General features: G+C 46.3%; 1 protein-coding gene across 9 annotated transcripts in view; it reads left to right on the forward strand.

The window, feature by feature from the left end:
* The window catches only part of AFDN (afadin, adherens junction formation factor), a 350,456-nt gene that overhangs the window by 21,952 nt on the left and 310,592 nt on the right, over positions 1 to 17,912 (forward strand). For all 9 annotated transcript variants that reach the window (XM_033938337.1, XM_033938335.1, XM_033938342.1 and 6 more), the window contains exon 2: positions 7,101 to 7,296. In XM_033938337.1, coding sequence (XP_033794228.1) covers positions 7,101 to 7,296 — 196 coding nt within the window. The remainder of the gene's footprint in view (positions 1 to 7,100; positions 7,297 to 17,912) is intronic.

The raw sequence follows: 17,912 nt of genomic DNA on the forward strand, positions 1-17,912 counted from the left end.
GCCTTCTAGCACCGCGATTTTCTTATTTTTTTCTCGATTAAGTCGTTGTGCGCGAATTTTTTCTTGTTCAACTTGTTCCTGCTTCGTTTTTGAACCGACCCGGAGGCTTCCGGGTCCCCGTGGCCGTGTGGCTACTCGAGCTGCGGCCACTTTCGATTCTATGTCCCGGCCTTTGACTGGCTTTAAAAAGTGCACCCGGTGCGAGCGGCTTCTTTCCATCACAGACCCGCATCGCCGGTGCATCCTCTGCCTGGGGGCCGCTCATCCAACCGACTCCTGCCCCCAGTGTGCTACTTTCCAGAACCGGGCCCTCCGCCGAAGAAAAGCCCGCATGGCGGATCTCTTCGCCGCCGACCAACCCTCTACCTTGGCCTCGAGGTCGGCCCCGGCCTTGACCTCGGCCCCGAATACATCGGCATCGCCTCAAGACTCGAATCCGAAGTCCTCGGGACAACAGAAAGCCTCGACTCCGGGTAAGTTCCCTCTTCCCTCTTCAGGTTCCACAACAGCGAAGAAGCCAGCATCGGGGACACTGGCGACACATGGCGGAAGTCCCATGCTCACAGCCCCGGCGAAGCCTTCCAAGCCTTCGGGCCGTGCCTCTGATACTCTGATACGAGGTCGCCCCCGGTGGAGCGCACCGAGGCAGTGGACATGCCCTCGATGCTGTCCGTGCCCGTTTTCCAGGACCTACTCCGAGCGATGATTTCATCGGAGCTGTCCGCTGCAATGGCCCATCTACAACCGGCCTCGACCCCGACCCCGCATGTACCAGACCAGCCTGAGCCTCACGTCGAGCCACCTCGAGGAAAAGCGCGCAAGCTTCGCTGCATCCCATCCTCCTTGGACTCCTCGCCGAGACACCCGAGGCGCTCTCCCTCCACAGACCGCCGCGGGGCAAAACGTCGTGCTAAAACGACAGAAACCTCGAACCGCGGTACCTCCAAGAAGGTCCGAGGTTCCCCCACTCTACGAGGCTGTTCACCTACACCTCGTACGGGACCGCTGAGGGTGACGGAGCTATCATTCTCCAACCCGCGCATCCTCCGAACTCCCCCTCGGACCGGGGCTCCGATCCGAGGTTTCAGACTTTCACCGAGGGAGTCCGGGTCGAAGTCACCGATTCGTCATCGATCGGTACCCCGAACCCCGGCATCGTCTCCGACGGCGGAGATCCACGACCCCGGAACACTTTCACAGTGCTTCCCCGGTCTCGGAGCGTGGATCGGAGCAGGAGCCTCGATACTCGAGGGAAGCCTCCCCATCCTTCTCCACCTGACGGAGGTCTCGTTCACCGATCCCGCAAGGGGCCTCGGGAACATCCCGCCCATCCTTCTCTCGCTTTGTCCAGGACATGGGCCACGCTTTGGACTTAGTCCTCCAGTCCGACTCCAGATACTCTAAAGAGTACCTAGCGGAGCTGGATATGCCATCACTGCCCAGAGAGTCCCTTCGCTTACCGCCTAACCCGGTACTCCAACAGGCTTTCTTCAGAAACCTCGAGACCCCCTATATGGTCACAGCAGTATCCTCCAAAATGGAGGCTAAGTACCGTACAGTACCCTTCCCGGGATTTGAACAACCGCAGCTCTCCCACCAGTTGCTGTTGGTAGAATCCTCCTTGAAGAAGGCTCACCCCTCCAGGGTCTCAGCGGCGGTCCCCCCAGGCCGAGAAGGCCGAACCCTAGACAAATTCGGCAGGAGACTATATCAAAATGCGATGATGGCCTCTAGGGCGCAAAGCTACACTTTCACCTTCACATCCTATCTAACATCTCATTGGACTACTGAGAGCCTTTGAGACTGACTTACCGGCCTCCCAAGGAGCGTTTAGCCTGCTTGCAGAGTCCCTCTCCAACCTACGCCTCCATCTATTCCACGCGGCCTACGATGGCTTCGAACTCTCCTCCAGAGAGGCAGCCTTTGCTATCGCCATGCGCCGACTAGCTTGGTTGCGCCTGGTCGACATGGACCCCAACTTACAGGACCGGCTGGCTAACCTCCCCTGCGTGGGTAAAGAACTGTTCGATGACACTATCGAGGCGGCTACAAAACGCCTCTCCGAACACGAAAGCTCGTTTGCCTCCCTCGTGCGGCAAGAGCCAAAACCTTCCACGTCCAGGCCGTTCAGGGCCCCTCCGCGCCGCTACCCACAAAAATCCACTCCTGCCTTCTCGCGGCCTCCGCCCAGGTGCCCGCAAGCCCACCATCGGGCCCCCTCCGCCGTAGTCCCAGGCCTCCTTCCCATCGGGGGTCGCCTCAAGGTCTTTTACCCTCGCTGGGAACAAGTCACGTCGGACGCATGGGTCCTTGGCGTGATCTCATCAGGATACTCTCTCAACTTTTGGGCCATTCCTCCAGACAACCCCCCAAGGAATTGCCCTCCCAACCGGACGCAGCTACCCCTACTCCTCTCCGAAGCTCGAGATCTGCTTCACCTGAGAGCAGTGTAGGAGGTTCCCCCCGGCCAACGGGGGAAGGGCTTCTACTCCCGTTACTTCCTGGTACCGAAAAAAACGGGAGACCTTCGCCCAATACTAGACTTGAGACGCCTCAACAAATTTCTGGTATGGGAAAAATTTTGGATGCTTTCCCTGCCAACCCTATACCCCCTGATCGACGAGGGCGACTGGCTCTGCTCCCTCGATCTGAAGGAGGCGTACACACATGTTCCAGTGCACCCCACTCACCGCAAGTTCTTGCGTTTTCAGGTGGGAGACCTGCACCTGCAATACCGAGTCCTCCCCTTCGGCCTAGCATCGTCACCTCGGGTCTTCACCAAGTGCCTCGTGGTGGTCGCAGCTACCTTATGCTCCCAGGGTCTTCAGGTTTTCCCCTACCTGGACGACTGGCTGATCAAAGCCCCGTCCAGGGAAGGGGTTATCTCAGCGACCCAACAGACTATTATCTACCTACAGAGTCTGGGGTTCGAGATAATCTTTCCAAAATCCCAACTACGGCCCACACAGTCCCTACAATTCATCGGGGCCACGCTGGACACGGTTCGCCTCCGGTCCTTCCTCCCCCCTCCGCGTCTAGAGGCGTTAGTAAGTCTGAGCCGAAGGATCTCACTGATGACCTCGGTATCAGCTCGACAGATGATGACTCTCCTGGGCCACATGGCCTCCACCGTCCATGTCACACCCTTCGCCCGTCTCCATCTGAGAATCCCTCAATGGACATTGGCCTCTCAATGGCGTCAAGACCGGGACCCGATCGATCGTCCCGTGACAGTGACTCCTTCCTTGCAATGATCGCTCCGCTGGTGGGCCGACTCTTCAAATCTTTCCAAAGGTTTGCTCTTCCTCGCCCCTCCTCACAGCAAGGTACTCACCACAGACTCGTCGGAGTACGCTTGGGGAGCCCACCTGGACGGCCTCCGCACTCAGGGGATGTGGTCAGCAGAAGACCGCCGCTGTCACATCAACGTGCTAGAACTCCGGGCCATCTATCTCGCAGCTGTAGCTTTTCAACATCTGCTTCACGACCGGGTGGTTCTCATCCGAACCGACAACCAGGTAGCAATGTACTACGTAAACAAACAAGGGGGGACAGGGTCTTGGCCCCTCTGTCAGGAAGCCATGCGCCTCTGGAAATGGGCAATCTCCAACAACACCTTCCTTCGAGCGGTGTACATACAAGGAGAATAAAACTGTCTGGCGGACAGACTCAGCCGCCTCCTCCAGCCACAGGAGTGGTCACTGCACTCTCAGACCCTACGACAGGTGTTCGAAAAGTGGGGGACGCCGCAAATAGTTCTGTTCGCATCCCCCCACAATCACAAACTGCCCCTCTTCTGCTCCCGGAAACACTCCCCGGACCGACTCGAGGCCGACGCCTTCCTCCTCGACTGGGAGGGAAGGTTTCTGTACGCGTTTCCGCCGTTCCCTCTGATCCTGCGGACGCTGGTCCACCTGAAAACGGTGAAAGCCACCCTGATCCTGATTGCTCCTCGCTAGCCACGCCAGCCTTGGTTTTCCCTTCTACTTCAACTCAATGTCAGAGATCCTCTGCCTCGGTTTCCCTCTCTACTATCACAGAGTCAGGGTTCGCTGTTACATCCCAATCTTCAATCTCTTCATCTGAATGCTTGGTTTCTTTCCCCCTGACTTCTCTCCCCGTGTCTCAATCAGTCAAGGAGATATTGGAGGCCTCTAGAAAGACCTCGACGAGAACCTGCTATTCTCAAAAGTGGACCTGATTCTCAGCCTGGTGCTCCTCTCACAGCCAGGACCCGGTGTCAGTCCCCGTCCTTCTGGTCCTTGACTATTTACTTCAATTATCTCACTCCGGCCTAAAGACCAACTCCATTCGAGTACACCTCAGTGCGATTGCGGCCTTTCATCAGCCCCTGGAAGGAAAAGCCCTCTCGCTCCACCCCTTAGTCTCTCGCTTCATGAAGGGTCTTCTGAATATCCACCCTCCTCTCAAACCCCCTCCGGAGGTTTGGGACCTTAACGTGTTTCTGGCTCAACTAATGAAACCTCCATTTGAGCCCCTAGACAAATGCCATCCTAAATTCCTCACGTGGAAGGTGATTTTCCTGCTTGCACTCACTTCCGCCCGGCGAGTTAGTGAGCTACAGGCCCTGTAGCGGACCCACCCTTCACTGTTTTCCACCATGACAAGGTAGTACTCCACACACATCCAAAGTTCCTGCCTAAAGTAGTGTCTGATTTTCACCTCAATCAATCCATCGTCTTGCCTGTGTTTTTCCCCAAGCCCCACTCTCACCCCGGAGAGGTGGCGCTTCACACTCTTGACTGTAAGAGAGCGTTGGCCTTTTACCTCCAACGCACTCAACCACACCGGAAAGTCCCACAATTATTTTTGTCCTTCGACCCAAACCGGTTAGGCCACCCAGTTTCCAAGCGCACCTTGTCCAACTGATTGGCCGATTGCATCACCTTTTGCTATGCTCAGGCTGGTCTCGCGCTGCATGGTCGAGTAACGGGACACAAGGTCCGAGCGATGGCAGCCTCCGTAGCGTTCCTCAGGTCCACACCTATTGAGGAAATCTGCAAGGCTGCCACGTGGTCTTCGGTTCATACTTTCACCTCCCACTACTGTCTGGACTCACTGTCCAGAAGCGATGGCTGGTTCGGCCAATCGGTATTGCGAAATCTATTTGCTTAAATTGCCAACTTCCCTCCATCCCTTTTCAGTTAGCTTGGAGGTCACCCACATGTGAGAATATCATGCCTGCTTGTCCTGGGATAAAGCACAGTTACTTACCGTAACAGGTGTTATCCAGGGACAGCAGGCATATATTCTCACAAGCCGCCCACCTCCCCGAGGTTGGCTTCTTTGCTAGTTAAGTGAACTGGAGACCACGAGGGGATTCGCCCCCTAGTGGAGCAGGAAGGCACACATGCGTGGAGCAGCAGAGCAAACTTAAATCTTCAATCAAGTTTGCTTGAAAATGCTTCCGCATCGGGGCTCCGTAGATGACGTCACCCACATGTGAGAATATATGCCTGCTGTCCCTGGATAACACCTGTTACGGTAAGTAACTGTGCTTTTTGGGCCAATGCCTTATTATGTAGCTCTCAGTTTTCACTTCCTGCCATGACTCTGGCATGCGATTTGCTGGATCTACTGTGCTTGGCAGTCTGAAAATGTTTATCTGCCACTTTTACTGGATGATAGGGCTCCACTCGTCTCCAATGTAGGGTGCAGATAACTTTTTCATTTTAATCTCAGGGGGAAATGCCAAATTCATGTAAATATTTTAGGACTTATGCAGGACTCCTGGATCAGGCACACATCTTGAAATGATGACACTGGAAACCCCCCTTCTTGGGCAGTTTAATATGCCTACACACTTCTGAGGTTTATAGGACTTCCTCTCTGCTTCTTTGGGAGGATTGTGGCTGGCAGACCTGTGGCTAAGGATAGAGGAGAGAAGAAGCCTGAGGCATCCTTCCTATGCCTAGTGGGCTAACAACTTCAAGATACTTATCCATGAAACTTTCACAATCTTTTGATTCTAATGCAAATCCCACCCTTGAAGAGTTAGCAGATTCTGTATTTGCCAAAACTGGTTGCATATACCCTAGCAGGGAGTAGGATGTGTCTTTTGGCTTCACTTGTTGCTTTTTTTTCTATTCTCTTCCACCGTGCACCTTCTGTGCTTTCTTTATCCAGCGGTGGAAATGGGATTTGATACTTAATCCAATGATTACCAAACTTGATTTCTCAAGAAATGAGATTATAGAATCTGTGTTTGTGTATATGTTAACCTCCCCCCCACTGGGGAATGAGCTTGGGATTTAGATGGATACTAAATCTGGGAAAGAACTCTGAAATCCCTGTTTAAACCTTCAATTTTCAATGCCCATATTGAAAATGGATATAAAACGTTTTTATAAGAAGTTATACCCCTGGCCTGTATGTTTGAAGTAAATTTACGGGAGGAGAACTAAGCAATGTTGGCGTGAATTTGCAGGGAGGAGAAATTTTCAATATATATGATTGTCCTGTCCTAAGGTCCAGACTTTATTGGGATCAAGGTACTTGTTTTGCTTACAAAGATTTCTGGATTTATACCTAAAATTATAGATGGCTATTTTGCTTAATATGCATCTACTGGGAGTTCGAGCTCAGGATAACAAATTGGTGGTGAGTGTTGACAGCCAGTGGAATAGTGTCGGCCACATTCTGGAAGAAGCGGGAAGTCAGTGACATCAACGATATTAGCTAAGCTGGATTACGTATACCTAATTACTAAATTAACTACATGATGGCGGAACAGGATTGTTGCATTTCAGAAGACATGGGCCCACTATAAATTATGAAGAAGCCTTTCCTTATAGTATACTTCAGTTTTCTTTCGATTGCTTTTTGAGTTAACTGTAGGTGGTTTGGGGTGGGGGAATAGAACACAATATTTTCATAAGAATGCTTGTATAGATAAGTGTTAAGGTTTCCATGCTGCTCTTTTGTTGGCTGGTAATGTCTTGCATTTCAAAAACATGTAATAGTAATTAGTTACATCACGACATGCATGGCAACAGATGAGGGGCCTTTTAGTAGATAACTGTAGTGACATTTGAATGTAGTTCAGTACAGCTTAACACTGCTGTTTTCTTTCTTTGCAGGATTTGGAGTTCCATGGCGTGATGAGATTTTACTTCCAGGACAAAGCAGCTGGGAACTTTGCCACCAAATGCATTCGTGTTTCCAGCACTGCTACAACACAAGATGTTATAGAGACACTGGCAGAGAAGTTTCGACCAGACATGCGCATGTTGTCATCTCCCAGATATTCTTTGTATGAGGTGCATGTCAGTGGAGGTGAGTGCTTCTATAGAAACATCTATTTTGACTTGCTTATAATTAACAAATGACCAGTAATAAAGCAGTTCTAACTCTTTGCAAAGTACTGAATGCACCTTTTCCTTTTTAGCAGTATGTACCACTGAGAAATGCTTCTGTTTGGTGTACCTGATACACTTAGTGTATAGACTTTTCCATTTTCTTGTGGGGTGAGGAACAAATTCAAGTTCAATTTATTTAATATACTGCAAATATTAAAACCAAGGTAAATCTAAGTGGTTTACACTTTTTCAGCATCTCCATGTTACTCTGTATCAGGTACTCCCTAGACAGGGCTGTGGAGTTGGAGACAATTTTGGGTACCTGGAGTCGGAGTCGATAAAAATGTACCGACTCAGACTCCTGATAAATTTAAATTATAATAAAAAATAAATACAGCAATTTCAAATGTCCCATTTCACAAACAATAGTCATAATTAACACATTGTTTACGGGCATTTTTCGCTGATCTACACCGAAAAGCGGGCAAATTTTTTAAATAAATGTTGCACGGGAAATTATGTTTCTCATAAAATAGCTGTAACTTCTGAACCACTGCTTATTTTTGAATAAAACTTTGTTTCTTTTCTTATATTGAATTCAGTAAAGCGACGTTGTATATGCGTGAAAGATAAACAACCAGAAAATGTCCAAATAAAGGGATTCCAGCAGGAGTTTTTTTTAAAGAATTAAAAGAAGTAGAAAAGTATGATCGCTCATCGAAACTGGGGAAGAAGCCATCCTTGTTTATCCCGAGATTATTAGTGATGTGGCTAGAACCGTAACAGCAATGCCACCCAAGTCAATGTTGAAAGACTATTTTCAGCTCTAAAAATAATCAAGTCAGATTTAAGAGATTCTATGAAAGAGGATCTGGCAGAAGCAATTCTGTTCCTTAGAACAACACTACATTGAGTTAGATTTGGATTGCATTTAACAGCTATTCTACAACTATATTCCAAATTTAATTTATAAACTGTGTTAGGTTTTCTAGCTTTTGTTTTTGTTCATGTATATTTAAATGTATTTATTAGAACAAAGTGCACAAGCAGAACAAAAACAACCATTTTCTGAATATACGAGCACCTTAAACTACCCGTTCCCCCTAACCCCCCTCCACCCACAAAACTCTAAAGAAAACAAAAATGAATCACGTATTCAGAAGGCAGCTTCTTGCAAGTGGTGTAAGGTCCCTCCAAAGAGGCTCCCAAATCGGACAAAAGCGCTTTCCTGTGCAAGAATCAAGGTCCACAAATTGTCTGCATTCAAAGAAGCTTGTAGAATCATTGCTGATTGCCACTGGCTGTATATTGGAGCTGTGCTGAACAGCCAGCTAGTCAGAATAGTCTTCTTGCCCAGCAGCATGACTTGAGCTAGGAAATAGAAGCCAAACAGCGCTCTGGGAGTTGGAGTCCACTGCCTGCCCCATAAGGCAGATGTAAAGTGCCCCAATCGAGTCCAAAAGGATAATATCGCTGGACAGGTCCAAAAAATATGCCCTAAGGTGGCCCGAATCTGACCACATTTAGGACAGCCATGGGAGGGCGAGATCCCCATGCGGAAAACCCGCATGGGTGAGATATAAAGTCTCATAAGAAACTTCAATTGTAATTCCCAATGCAGAACATTTCCTGTTAGTTTATGTGAAAGTTTCAAGTGTTGCAGTTGAGGAGCAGTAAGTATACGGTGTAAATCTTCCACCCAGGCTGCAGCCAGAATCTCAAAGTTAGGACTAGGTTGACTGTCTTTAATGCCCACATGATGAAACCGTAACGGAATGTGTTGCTGAGATGAGAGACTAACCTCCGACTGTTTCTCCCTACAGTCCTCAGTTAAGTGACAGGCTGGCAAGTTCTGTATATAATGTCATAATTGATAGTAGGAAAAAAGGTCCCATCGAGAGAACTTATATTGACCCTGTAGGGATTCAAAAGAGATCAAAATACCTTCCTCCGTGAACATTTGAAACAAATAACAAAGTTCCACAGATGCCCAACTCTGAAAAGATTGACTCTGAATCCCTGGTATAAAGTTTACATTACCCTGAATAGGGAGATAAGGTGACACCGAAGGGGATAAAGACAGTACCCTGCAAACCCAACGCCACGTCCGTCGTGTTGGTTTTGTTTTAAAACTACCAAAGAATGTGGTTCATATTTTTAAACTGGTAAAGTTCCTGTTCCTGATTTTTATACATGCTAAGCTACTACTTTGTAGCCACTTGATAAAAACAATAAATAAAACCTTACTGTTTTCATTTTTGTGTCTTTTGTTTAAACTGGCCAATACAGTAGAGTGTCAGCCTCCTAGCCTGTAGTTCTGTGGTTACATGGCATAAATTTTGCATTCCTTCAATCAATGTGGAAAATACAGTAGCAAATTAAATACAGAGGAGTTGGAGTCGTGGGTACTAGAAATTGAGGAGTCTAAGTTGAAGGATTTATCTACAGACTCCACAGCCCTGTCCCCAGATGTGTATATTTCGCTGGGAACTGTTTTCTATATCTTCAAGCCTGGAGATACAGTTCAACAAATCCCATTGAGTATCAGTTTGTTGAGTTTGTAGTTCTAAAACCAAATCTTCCTGATCCCCGATCTCCGCTTCGTCTCTTCTACCCAGCCAAGCAGATCTGCGATATCTTCTTTTATATCAATGCACTGCCTCTTTATATGGCATTTGATCCCAGCAAATTCTTTTAAGATCCGCTGCCCAATGTTGTAAGTCAGCTAATGTGACCGGAGCCATCTTTTTGGAGTTCTGCATCCACAGTGAGGCACCTTGTGTAGTCTTCTCATCAGATGCTCTCTCGTTCGAATCAGTTGCTACCTTAGCTGAGGCGCCACGCATGTGGCGCAGGCTGCCTCTGTCCGACTCTTGAGGTAAGCACTTAGAATCATCACCTTTCTTTTTCACCTGCATGGTCAGGTACCCAGTGAGATCAGGAATACCACCGCTATCAAACTGCACTAGGAAGGATACAGTCGCTGCATACAGGAGGGATATTGCAAAATTCACGGGCAGAGCTCACACTCTAGTCAGCCATGCAACCTGATGATGTCACCGGAAATTTCTATATTTTCTAAATAGTATGGATGTTCTTCATTAAAGAACTCTTTCCTAGTGATTATTTAACTACATGGAGCTAGTGTTCAACAGGACTTGGATGCATCTCTTATATATTGAGCCCCCCAGTCATTAGTAGCGGTATAGAAGCTTTCAATAAACAATAATTTTTGGTGAATTGGAGGTTTATTGCTTTTCTACTACTAGAGTTGTAGAACATATATTTTTGAAACATCTTACAACTGGAAAAGCTTTCTGAATGTGTTCCAAATAAGTGTTATCCACTCAGTTAACTCTCTAAAAAACATTGTTTCACCATTAGAATCTGATTGTAGTGGACATTTTTCAGTAGACAAACAGTATATTGCATCATCACAAGAGTCATCAAAGATAGTTGCAGTCTTCTGTTTAAGATTTTCTTTACTTCAAAATATAAATCGGATAAGTATGTTAATACAATTCCTGGAAAAAGACACTTGTCATTTCAAACCCTGCTATCAAGAAATTTTCTCAGAAGTGGTTGTTCAGTCTTGGACAGTGAGATATTGGCACCTGATGGTAATCTTTACTTATACATTGCAAATCTGAAAGAAGGAAAAGTTCTTGAGTGCCTTTATCCAACGTGACTCAATGAATAATATTAATGCCACATAAACCCCACTCAACATTTAAACTGTATATTCATATGATCCTCAGCAGGTTCTTTACTCATGCATTTATTTTGTGCATGAGCCATCATCTTTATTGGATCTTTAGTATATATTTACTGTATGTGTGTGTATATGCATGTGTGTGTGTGTGTGTGTGTATGTGTATATATGTATATAAAAACAGGAAATATATACTAAAGATCCGATGAAGATAGCTCTTGCACAAAATAAATGCACGAGTGAAGAGCCCACTGAGGATCATATGAATATTACATTACATTATATTAGGGATTTCTATTCCGCCATTACCTTGCGGTTCAAGGCGGCTTACAAAAGATTAATAAAATGGGGGTTACAATGGGAGAACTATTGATTAACTAGAGAGGTAAGTAGTAGATCTTTTAACATTTCGTGGGTTGTTAAGGGTAAGGCGGCTTACAAAAGAATTAAAGGAGGTAACAATGGAAGCACAATTGTTGTTACTAGTGAAGTAAAGAGTAGATCAATTGTCAATTTTAGAGTTATTAAGAGTACGTGATGTTATGGCTGCTTCAGGAATTTCTTGAAAAGTATTGTTTTTATATTTTTCTGAATGTCTTGTAGTCTGGGGTGGTCGTCAGAAGGATGGAGATCTGGTTGTCCAGTCTTGCGGCTTGAGTGGCTAGGAGGCCGTCGTGTAGTTTTGATCGTTTTACTTCTTTGATCGGGGGAGGTATGAATGGGGAGTGCGTTTTTCTGTGTCTGGTAGTGGATGCTTGGATGAGGCGGTTGTTCAGGTAGGATGGGCTGTCTCCATTTAGGGTTTTAAATAACATGCAGTAGAATTTAAATTGTATTCTTTCTTGGATTGGTAGCCAATGTGAGTTGATGTAGGCTTCTGTGATATGGTCATGTTTTCTCAATGAGTAGATGAGTCTCAAAGCTGTATTTTGGATTGTTTGAAGTTGTCTAGTCATAGTAGCTGGGCATGGAAGGAAGAGGATGTTGCAGTAGTCCAGCAGTCCTAGAATTAGGGATTGTACTATAAGCTGGAATTGTGTTCTTTCAAAGAATTTCCAGACTACTCTCGGATGTCTCATGATTGCGAAGGATTTCTGTATTGTTTTATTTATTTGCGGTTGCATGGTGCAGCATCTGTCTATAGTCATGCCAAGTAGTTTTATGTTGGTTTGGATGGGATAGTTGATAGAGTTGAGTTTTTTTTTTTTTTTTTTTGGTGAAATAATTTTTATTAGCAACTGCAACACAGATGATACAGATATCCAGTAGTACAAAGACACCAGGTCCAAATACAGAGAACACAAACTTGAACAGTAAAACGAACTGGCAATCACAGAAAAGAAAATTGGAGCGGACAAGCTCTGTTCCATCCAGTCGCAATCCGCAAATTTTCCAAAGAAAGAACATAATCAACCCCTCCAGGCATACCATAAGCACACAAACTCCAAACACTCCATACAAATCACAACAGACACGCCACATACACACCCCCCCACTCACACTAATCCACACCCCTCACACCTCACAATGGACTGCCCCACAGGCCCCTAAGCAAAAAGAAGAAAGAGAGAAAGAAAGAAAAAGAGAAGAGAGAGAAAAAGAACTGTGGAATCAAGAACAAGTATCCAGCTGTGCCCCCGAATCCCCGGGACACAGCGACAAAGCCGCCTTCCAGAGCCCCACATAGCAGCGCTGGCCTATCCTTCCTCCCCGGGGAGAACGGTGAATTTCAAAGTGGGCTACCTGGGCAATCCGATGTAGCCAATGAGTAAAGGAAGCCACCTGATCATAAACCCAATATTGCAAGAGAAGTTTTTTCACCAAAAGGAAGGCTAAATAAAGAAATTTCTGCTGAGCAGTCGAAAAACCAGCCTCCTCCAATACTCTCAGGTCGCCCAATAAGAGCATGCCATAGTCACGTGGAATGGGACGGTGCACAATGCGCTCCAGAAAAGGGAGAGCCTTTAGCCACAAATCAGTGGACGGGCATTCCAAAAAATGATGAGTCAAAGTCCCAGCAGCACGGCAACACCTAGTGCAGACAGCCCCCCTCCCAAAGGCCCATACGAGCCCCGTGTGTCCTAGAAATATACGCCCTGTGTAATATCTTAAACTGCATCTCCTGGAGATCGGAGAAGCCCCCTATGGTTCTAAGATGACCAAACAATGCAAGGAATGCGCTCCGATCCCCCAGGAAGCCCAGCTCCCTCCACCACACAGAGGCCACACCATCAAGGGCACCCACAGACAAGTGTGCCCACAACATCTGACCCCACGTAGAGAGTTTGTTCTGGGCCAATGGAACCAGAAAGAATAATGCATCCAGAGGACCACAGAGCCAAGCATCCCCCCACTTCTGAGTTAGCGTAGTATAATAGTGGCGGATCTGAAGGTACACCCAAAAGTGATTAGGGGGCAGATCTCAGCTCTGCTGAATTTGGGCAAAAGGAGGAAATACACCCCTGCCACCTCCATCCCAAACATCCCTCAAGGTCCGACACCCACACTGCTCCCACACCTGGAGTCGAGAAGGGCCCATCCCCGGGACAAAAGCAAGATTACCTTACAAAGGCAGGAGCACCGATGCAGCTGGTGTTTTCTGTTGTTGTCGCCTCCACCACCTCCACGCCAACCGAATCGGCTGGAGAAGAGCCAGTGTCGCGGAGCCCCCGGGAACCGCCGAAGGCAGCAAATGTAAAAGGGCCAAGAAGGAGAGCGGCGCACACCAGGAAGAGAGCCAACCCCCAGGGGCATACCTATAATGGCCGGTCCAACCCTCGTGAATAAAACGAAACAGAGCCGCTACATTGTAATGTCTAACATCTGGAAGATTCAAGCCCCCCTGCGATCTGTCCAGCTTCAATTTAGTATAGCTAATACGAGCCCTCTTGCGTCTCCAAATGAAAGTAGAAATAGTGGAACGAAAAGCCCGCACATCCCAGGCGGAGAGCCACACGGGGAGAGTCTGTAATGGATACAAGATCTTTGGCAGGAGAACCTGAGTTGAGTTCTAAATTGGTTATGGTTTGGACTTTGTCATTTTCAAGGAGGATGAATTTGGTTTAAACAGTATAAATGTTGAGTGGGGTGTATGTGGCATTGATACTGATTTGACACCCCTGTATATGAATAGCTTGTGAATGTTGATCACTGAATAATATAGCATTATGGCAGACAAAGCATAAGAGTTGCCATACAGGGTTAGGCCAGAGGTCCATCAAGCACAGTAACCAATTCATGTCGCAAGTACCTGGCAAAGTCCCAAAATATAGATTTCATGTTGCTTTATCAGAGTGGATTTCCCCAAGTTGATCTTTAACTGTAAAAATCACATGAATGAGCGCAAAAAAAAGTTTAGACTCCACTGTTTGTCTAAGCTACATGTATTTTTCTGTCTTAAATTTACACTTGCATTCACACATTCTTTTTCTGCTTCTGAACTGCTGTGCAGTATTAGTTTACCTTCTCCATCTTTCTAATTCTGGACTAAAAGCCACTTTAGTCAGAATTCACCTCTGACCATGCTTTCCACGTTCCTGCCAACAATAAATCTCTGGTGCCTCATCCTCTTGTTTCCAGCTTTATGAAGGGACTTTCTAATTCCACTCAAACCACCTCATGTTGTCTGGGATCTTAATATAGTCCTAGCCCCTTTGACGAAACCACTATTTGAACCAATGGCTTTTACTCACCTCAAGTTTCTTACTTGGAAAGTGGTCTTCTTGATGTCCCTGACGAGTGAGTGAATTTCAAGTATTAGTGTCTGACCCGCCACTCACAGTATTCCATCATAAGGTGGTTCTCCACATTCATCCTAAATTCCTCCTGAAAGTGGTCACGGAATTTCATTTCAATCAATCCATTATGCTACCAGTTTTCTTCCCAAAGCCTCATGCTCATCCTGGAGAAACAGCTCTTCACACGTTGCACGGTAAACGTTCCTTGGCTTACTACATACAACAAACTACACATAGGACTTCATCTCAATTGTTCATCTCCTTTGAAGATTGGGCAAAGGATTGGGCAGATTGTAACCAAAGGAACTATTTCCACATGGCTAGTGGCCTATATTTCTTTCTGCTATGCTCGGGCTGGGCTGCAGCTCAAGGGTCGTGTAACAGCACACAAAGTCTGAGCTATGGCAGCATCAGCTTTCTTACGTTTCACTCCCATTGATTAAATTTTGCAAAGCTGCTACTTGGTCCTCAATTCACACATTCACATCTCATTACTGTCTAGAATCCTATTCAAGACGAGAGGGTCATTTCGGCCAAGCAGTATTATGGAATTTATTTTCTTATTGGCCAACTCTCCCGCCATCCCATTATGTTCAGCTAGGGAGAATATGCTGCCTGCTTGTCCTAGGATAAAGCACAGCTACTTACCTTAACAGATGTTATCCAGGGACAGCAGGCAGATATTCTCACATCCCTCCCATCTCCCCTGGCTGACTTTTAGCTTGCTTACGGAACTGAGGAACTGTGAGCCTGTGTCGGGTGGGAAGGCACTCGCAAAGTTTCTTAAAACTTTGTGACAGTTCACTTTTAATTCTGTCTGTACCGGGTTCCATGGATGACGTCACCCACACATGTGAGAATATCCCAGATAGCATGGTAAGTAACTGTGCTTTATCAGAACTTTAGGAAATTGTTAAACCTATTTATTTGTAAAATATTTGGAAATGTGATGCTTTATATTTTGCTGTGATTTTTCAGTCCCCTTTTTTCCTGGTTTTGCGGTATAAAATTTTTGTTATGTTTGGTTATAATCGAGAAACCACTGTATGTATCTCACTAGTGTATGCAGTCTGGGTCCAGTTTTTGTTTATACCCCTGGAATGTTCCTTTGCAAAGCTGACACTATTTATGTATTCTGCAGTGGGTGTTGAAAGTACACCAAGACTTAACCATCTGCTTCTCAAGACAGGTCTTTTATTCAGTCCAAATAAAGACAACAAGAGCATGTGTTGTGATCCCTGTGTCCAATACATTAAAACAGGAATCTGTGTTAGAGTTCTCCCTAACTCCTTTTAGGCATTGTACAAGCTTCAGCCTGAAGCTTTCTAGATTGAGCACATTTACATCTTCCTTATGCAGACAATTTTCTGCAAGTTTCATTGTGCTGTGGTGATCAAATACAGATGTATATTGGGAAACACTTAAAATAGCTGTCATACTGAGTCTTGATAGATGCAAGCAAATTTGCTCCTAGAGCGGCAGTGAGCATACTTATTGTCTTCCAAGACTGCAGATTTCATTATGCAGTAGTCTGTGGGGAATACAAGGTAATAAAAAATGTCAACCAGTCTTCTTTATTGGTGTGTTAATCTTTTAGCTACTCTTGCTCTTTTCAAGAGAAGCTTATGTTGATTTTTCAAAAGTGACCAGGGTAAGACACAATTAGATGATTATTAATAACAGATACACAGTAAGGTTACCTCATACAGTGTGTCCTTAGTAGGATGAACAATAAAAATCAAGTCCAGGGCATTCTGTAAATATCGTATTTTCACTCGTATACCGCGCACCCGTGTAAAACGCGCACACGGGTATAGCGCGCGGGGAACTGTAATTTATGTAAATAAAATTTTATATACCGTGCACATCTGTATACCGTGCATACCGCCCTGACTCTCCCGTCGCTGCCCGACTCTCCTTTCGCCCGCCCCGACTCTCCTCTGGCCAGCCCACTCTCCTTTAGCCCGCCCCGACTCTCCTCCCCCCCTTGAAGTCCTGTCCCCACCCTGAAAGCCTGATCCCCTCCCCCGACGTCCAATTCACCCCCCCCGCAGGACCGCTCGCACCCCCACACCGAAGGACCGCTCGCGCTCGAACACGCACCCCCACCCCGAAGGACCGCTCGCACCTCCACAGCCTCCCAATCCCCCCCCCCATCATGTAGAAGTTTCCTACCGTCGTCCTGCTGCTTCTTCTGCCGGCGGTCCTGCTCCTTCTCTTAGCCCTGCGTCTACACTGCTTTCTCTGCCGGCGGTCCCGCCCTTTCTCTGACATCAGAGAAAGGGCGGGACCGCCGGCAGAGGAAGCAGCAGGACGATGGTAGGAAACTTCTACATGATGGGGGGGTGGGGAGGCTGTGGGGGTGCGAGCGGTCCTGCGGGGGGGTGAATCGGACGTTGGGGGGGAACTATGTAAAAAAAGGGAATAACGCGCTCATGAATATAACGCACATGGTTATACACGGTTTGTAAAATCGTGTATAACGCACGCGTTATATGCGTGAAAATACGGTACTCTAGATAAGACTTAAAAATTAGCATCCATCATTGCATAACTTTGGAGAAAATTGCTTTGTTTAAAGGTTGATGCCTTCTCATTAAATAACTACAAGAATTATGAAAAAGTGTTTGTACACATTATACTTTGGGGGTGGGTGGGGAAGGAACTGTGTGAGTGGGTGTGTTTGGAAAAAAAAAAATAAAAAAAAAAGAAGGTGAAAACTTCATTGCACAAAATTCAGCAACTTAATTTTTTGAAGCAGAATTCTCCTATCAGAAGCCCTTACTTCTACCTACTTCAGGATTGGCAAGCTCAGCTTTCTCATTTTCCTGGCTCCACCCTACCTTGGTTTGTCACCCAAACCTAACTTATACATTACATTAGTGATTTCTATTCCGCCATTACCTTGCGGTTCAAGGCGTATTACATAAGGAGTTATTTGGACATTTAGGAATACATAAGGAGTTATCTGGACATTTCTTGTGGTATTATGGAGTGGAGCGGGTTGCTATCAAATTTTAAGTTTAATAAGGATTTGATCGCTTAATCAGAATTCGAAGCGATGTACATATCAATAAAATTACAAAATTTAGGGGACAACAAAATAAATGACAAAAACTAAGTCTTGCAAAACATATAAACTAA

This window comes from Geotrypetes seraphini, chromosome 3, assembly GCF_902459505.1.
Source record: "Geotrypetes seraphini chromosome 3, aGeoSer1.1, whole genome shotgun sequence".
NCBI lineage: Eukaryota > Metazoa > Chordata > Amphibia > Gymnophiona > Dermophiidae > Geotrypetes > Geotrypetes seraphini.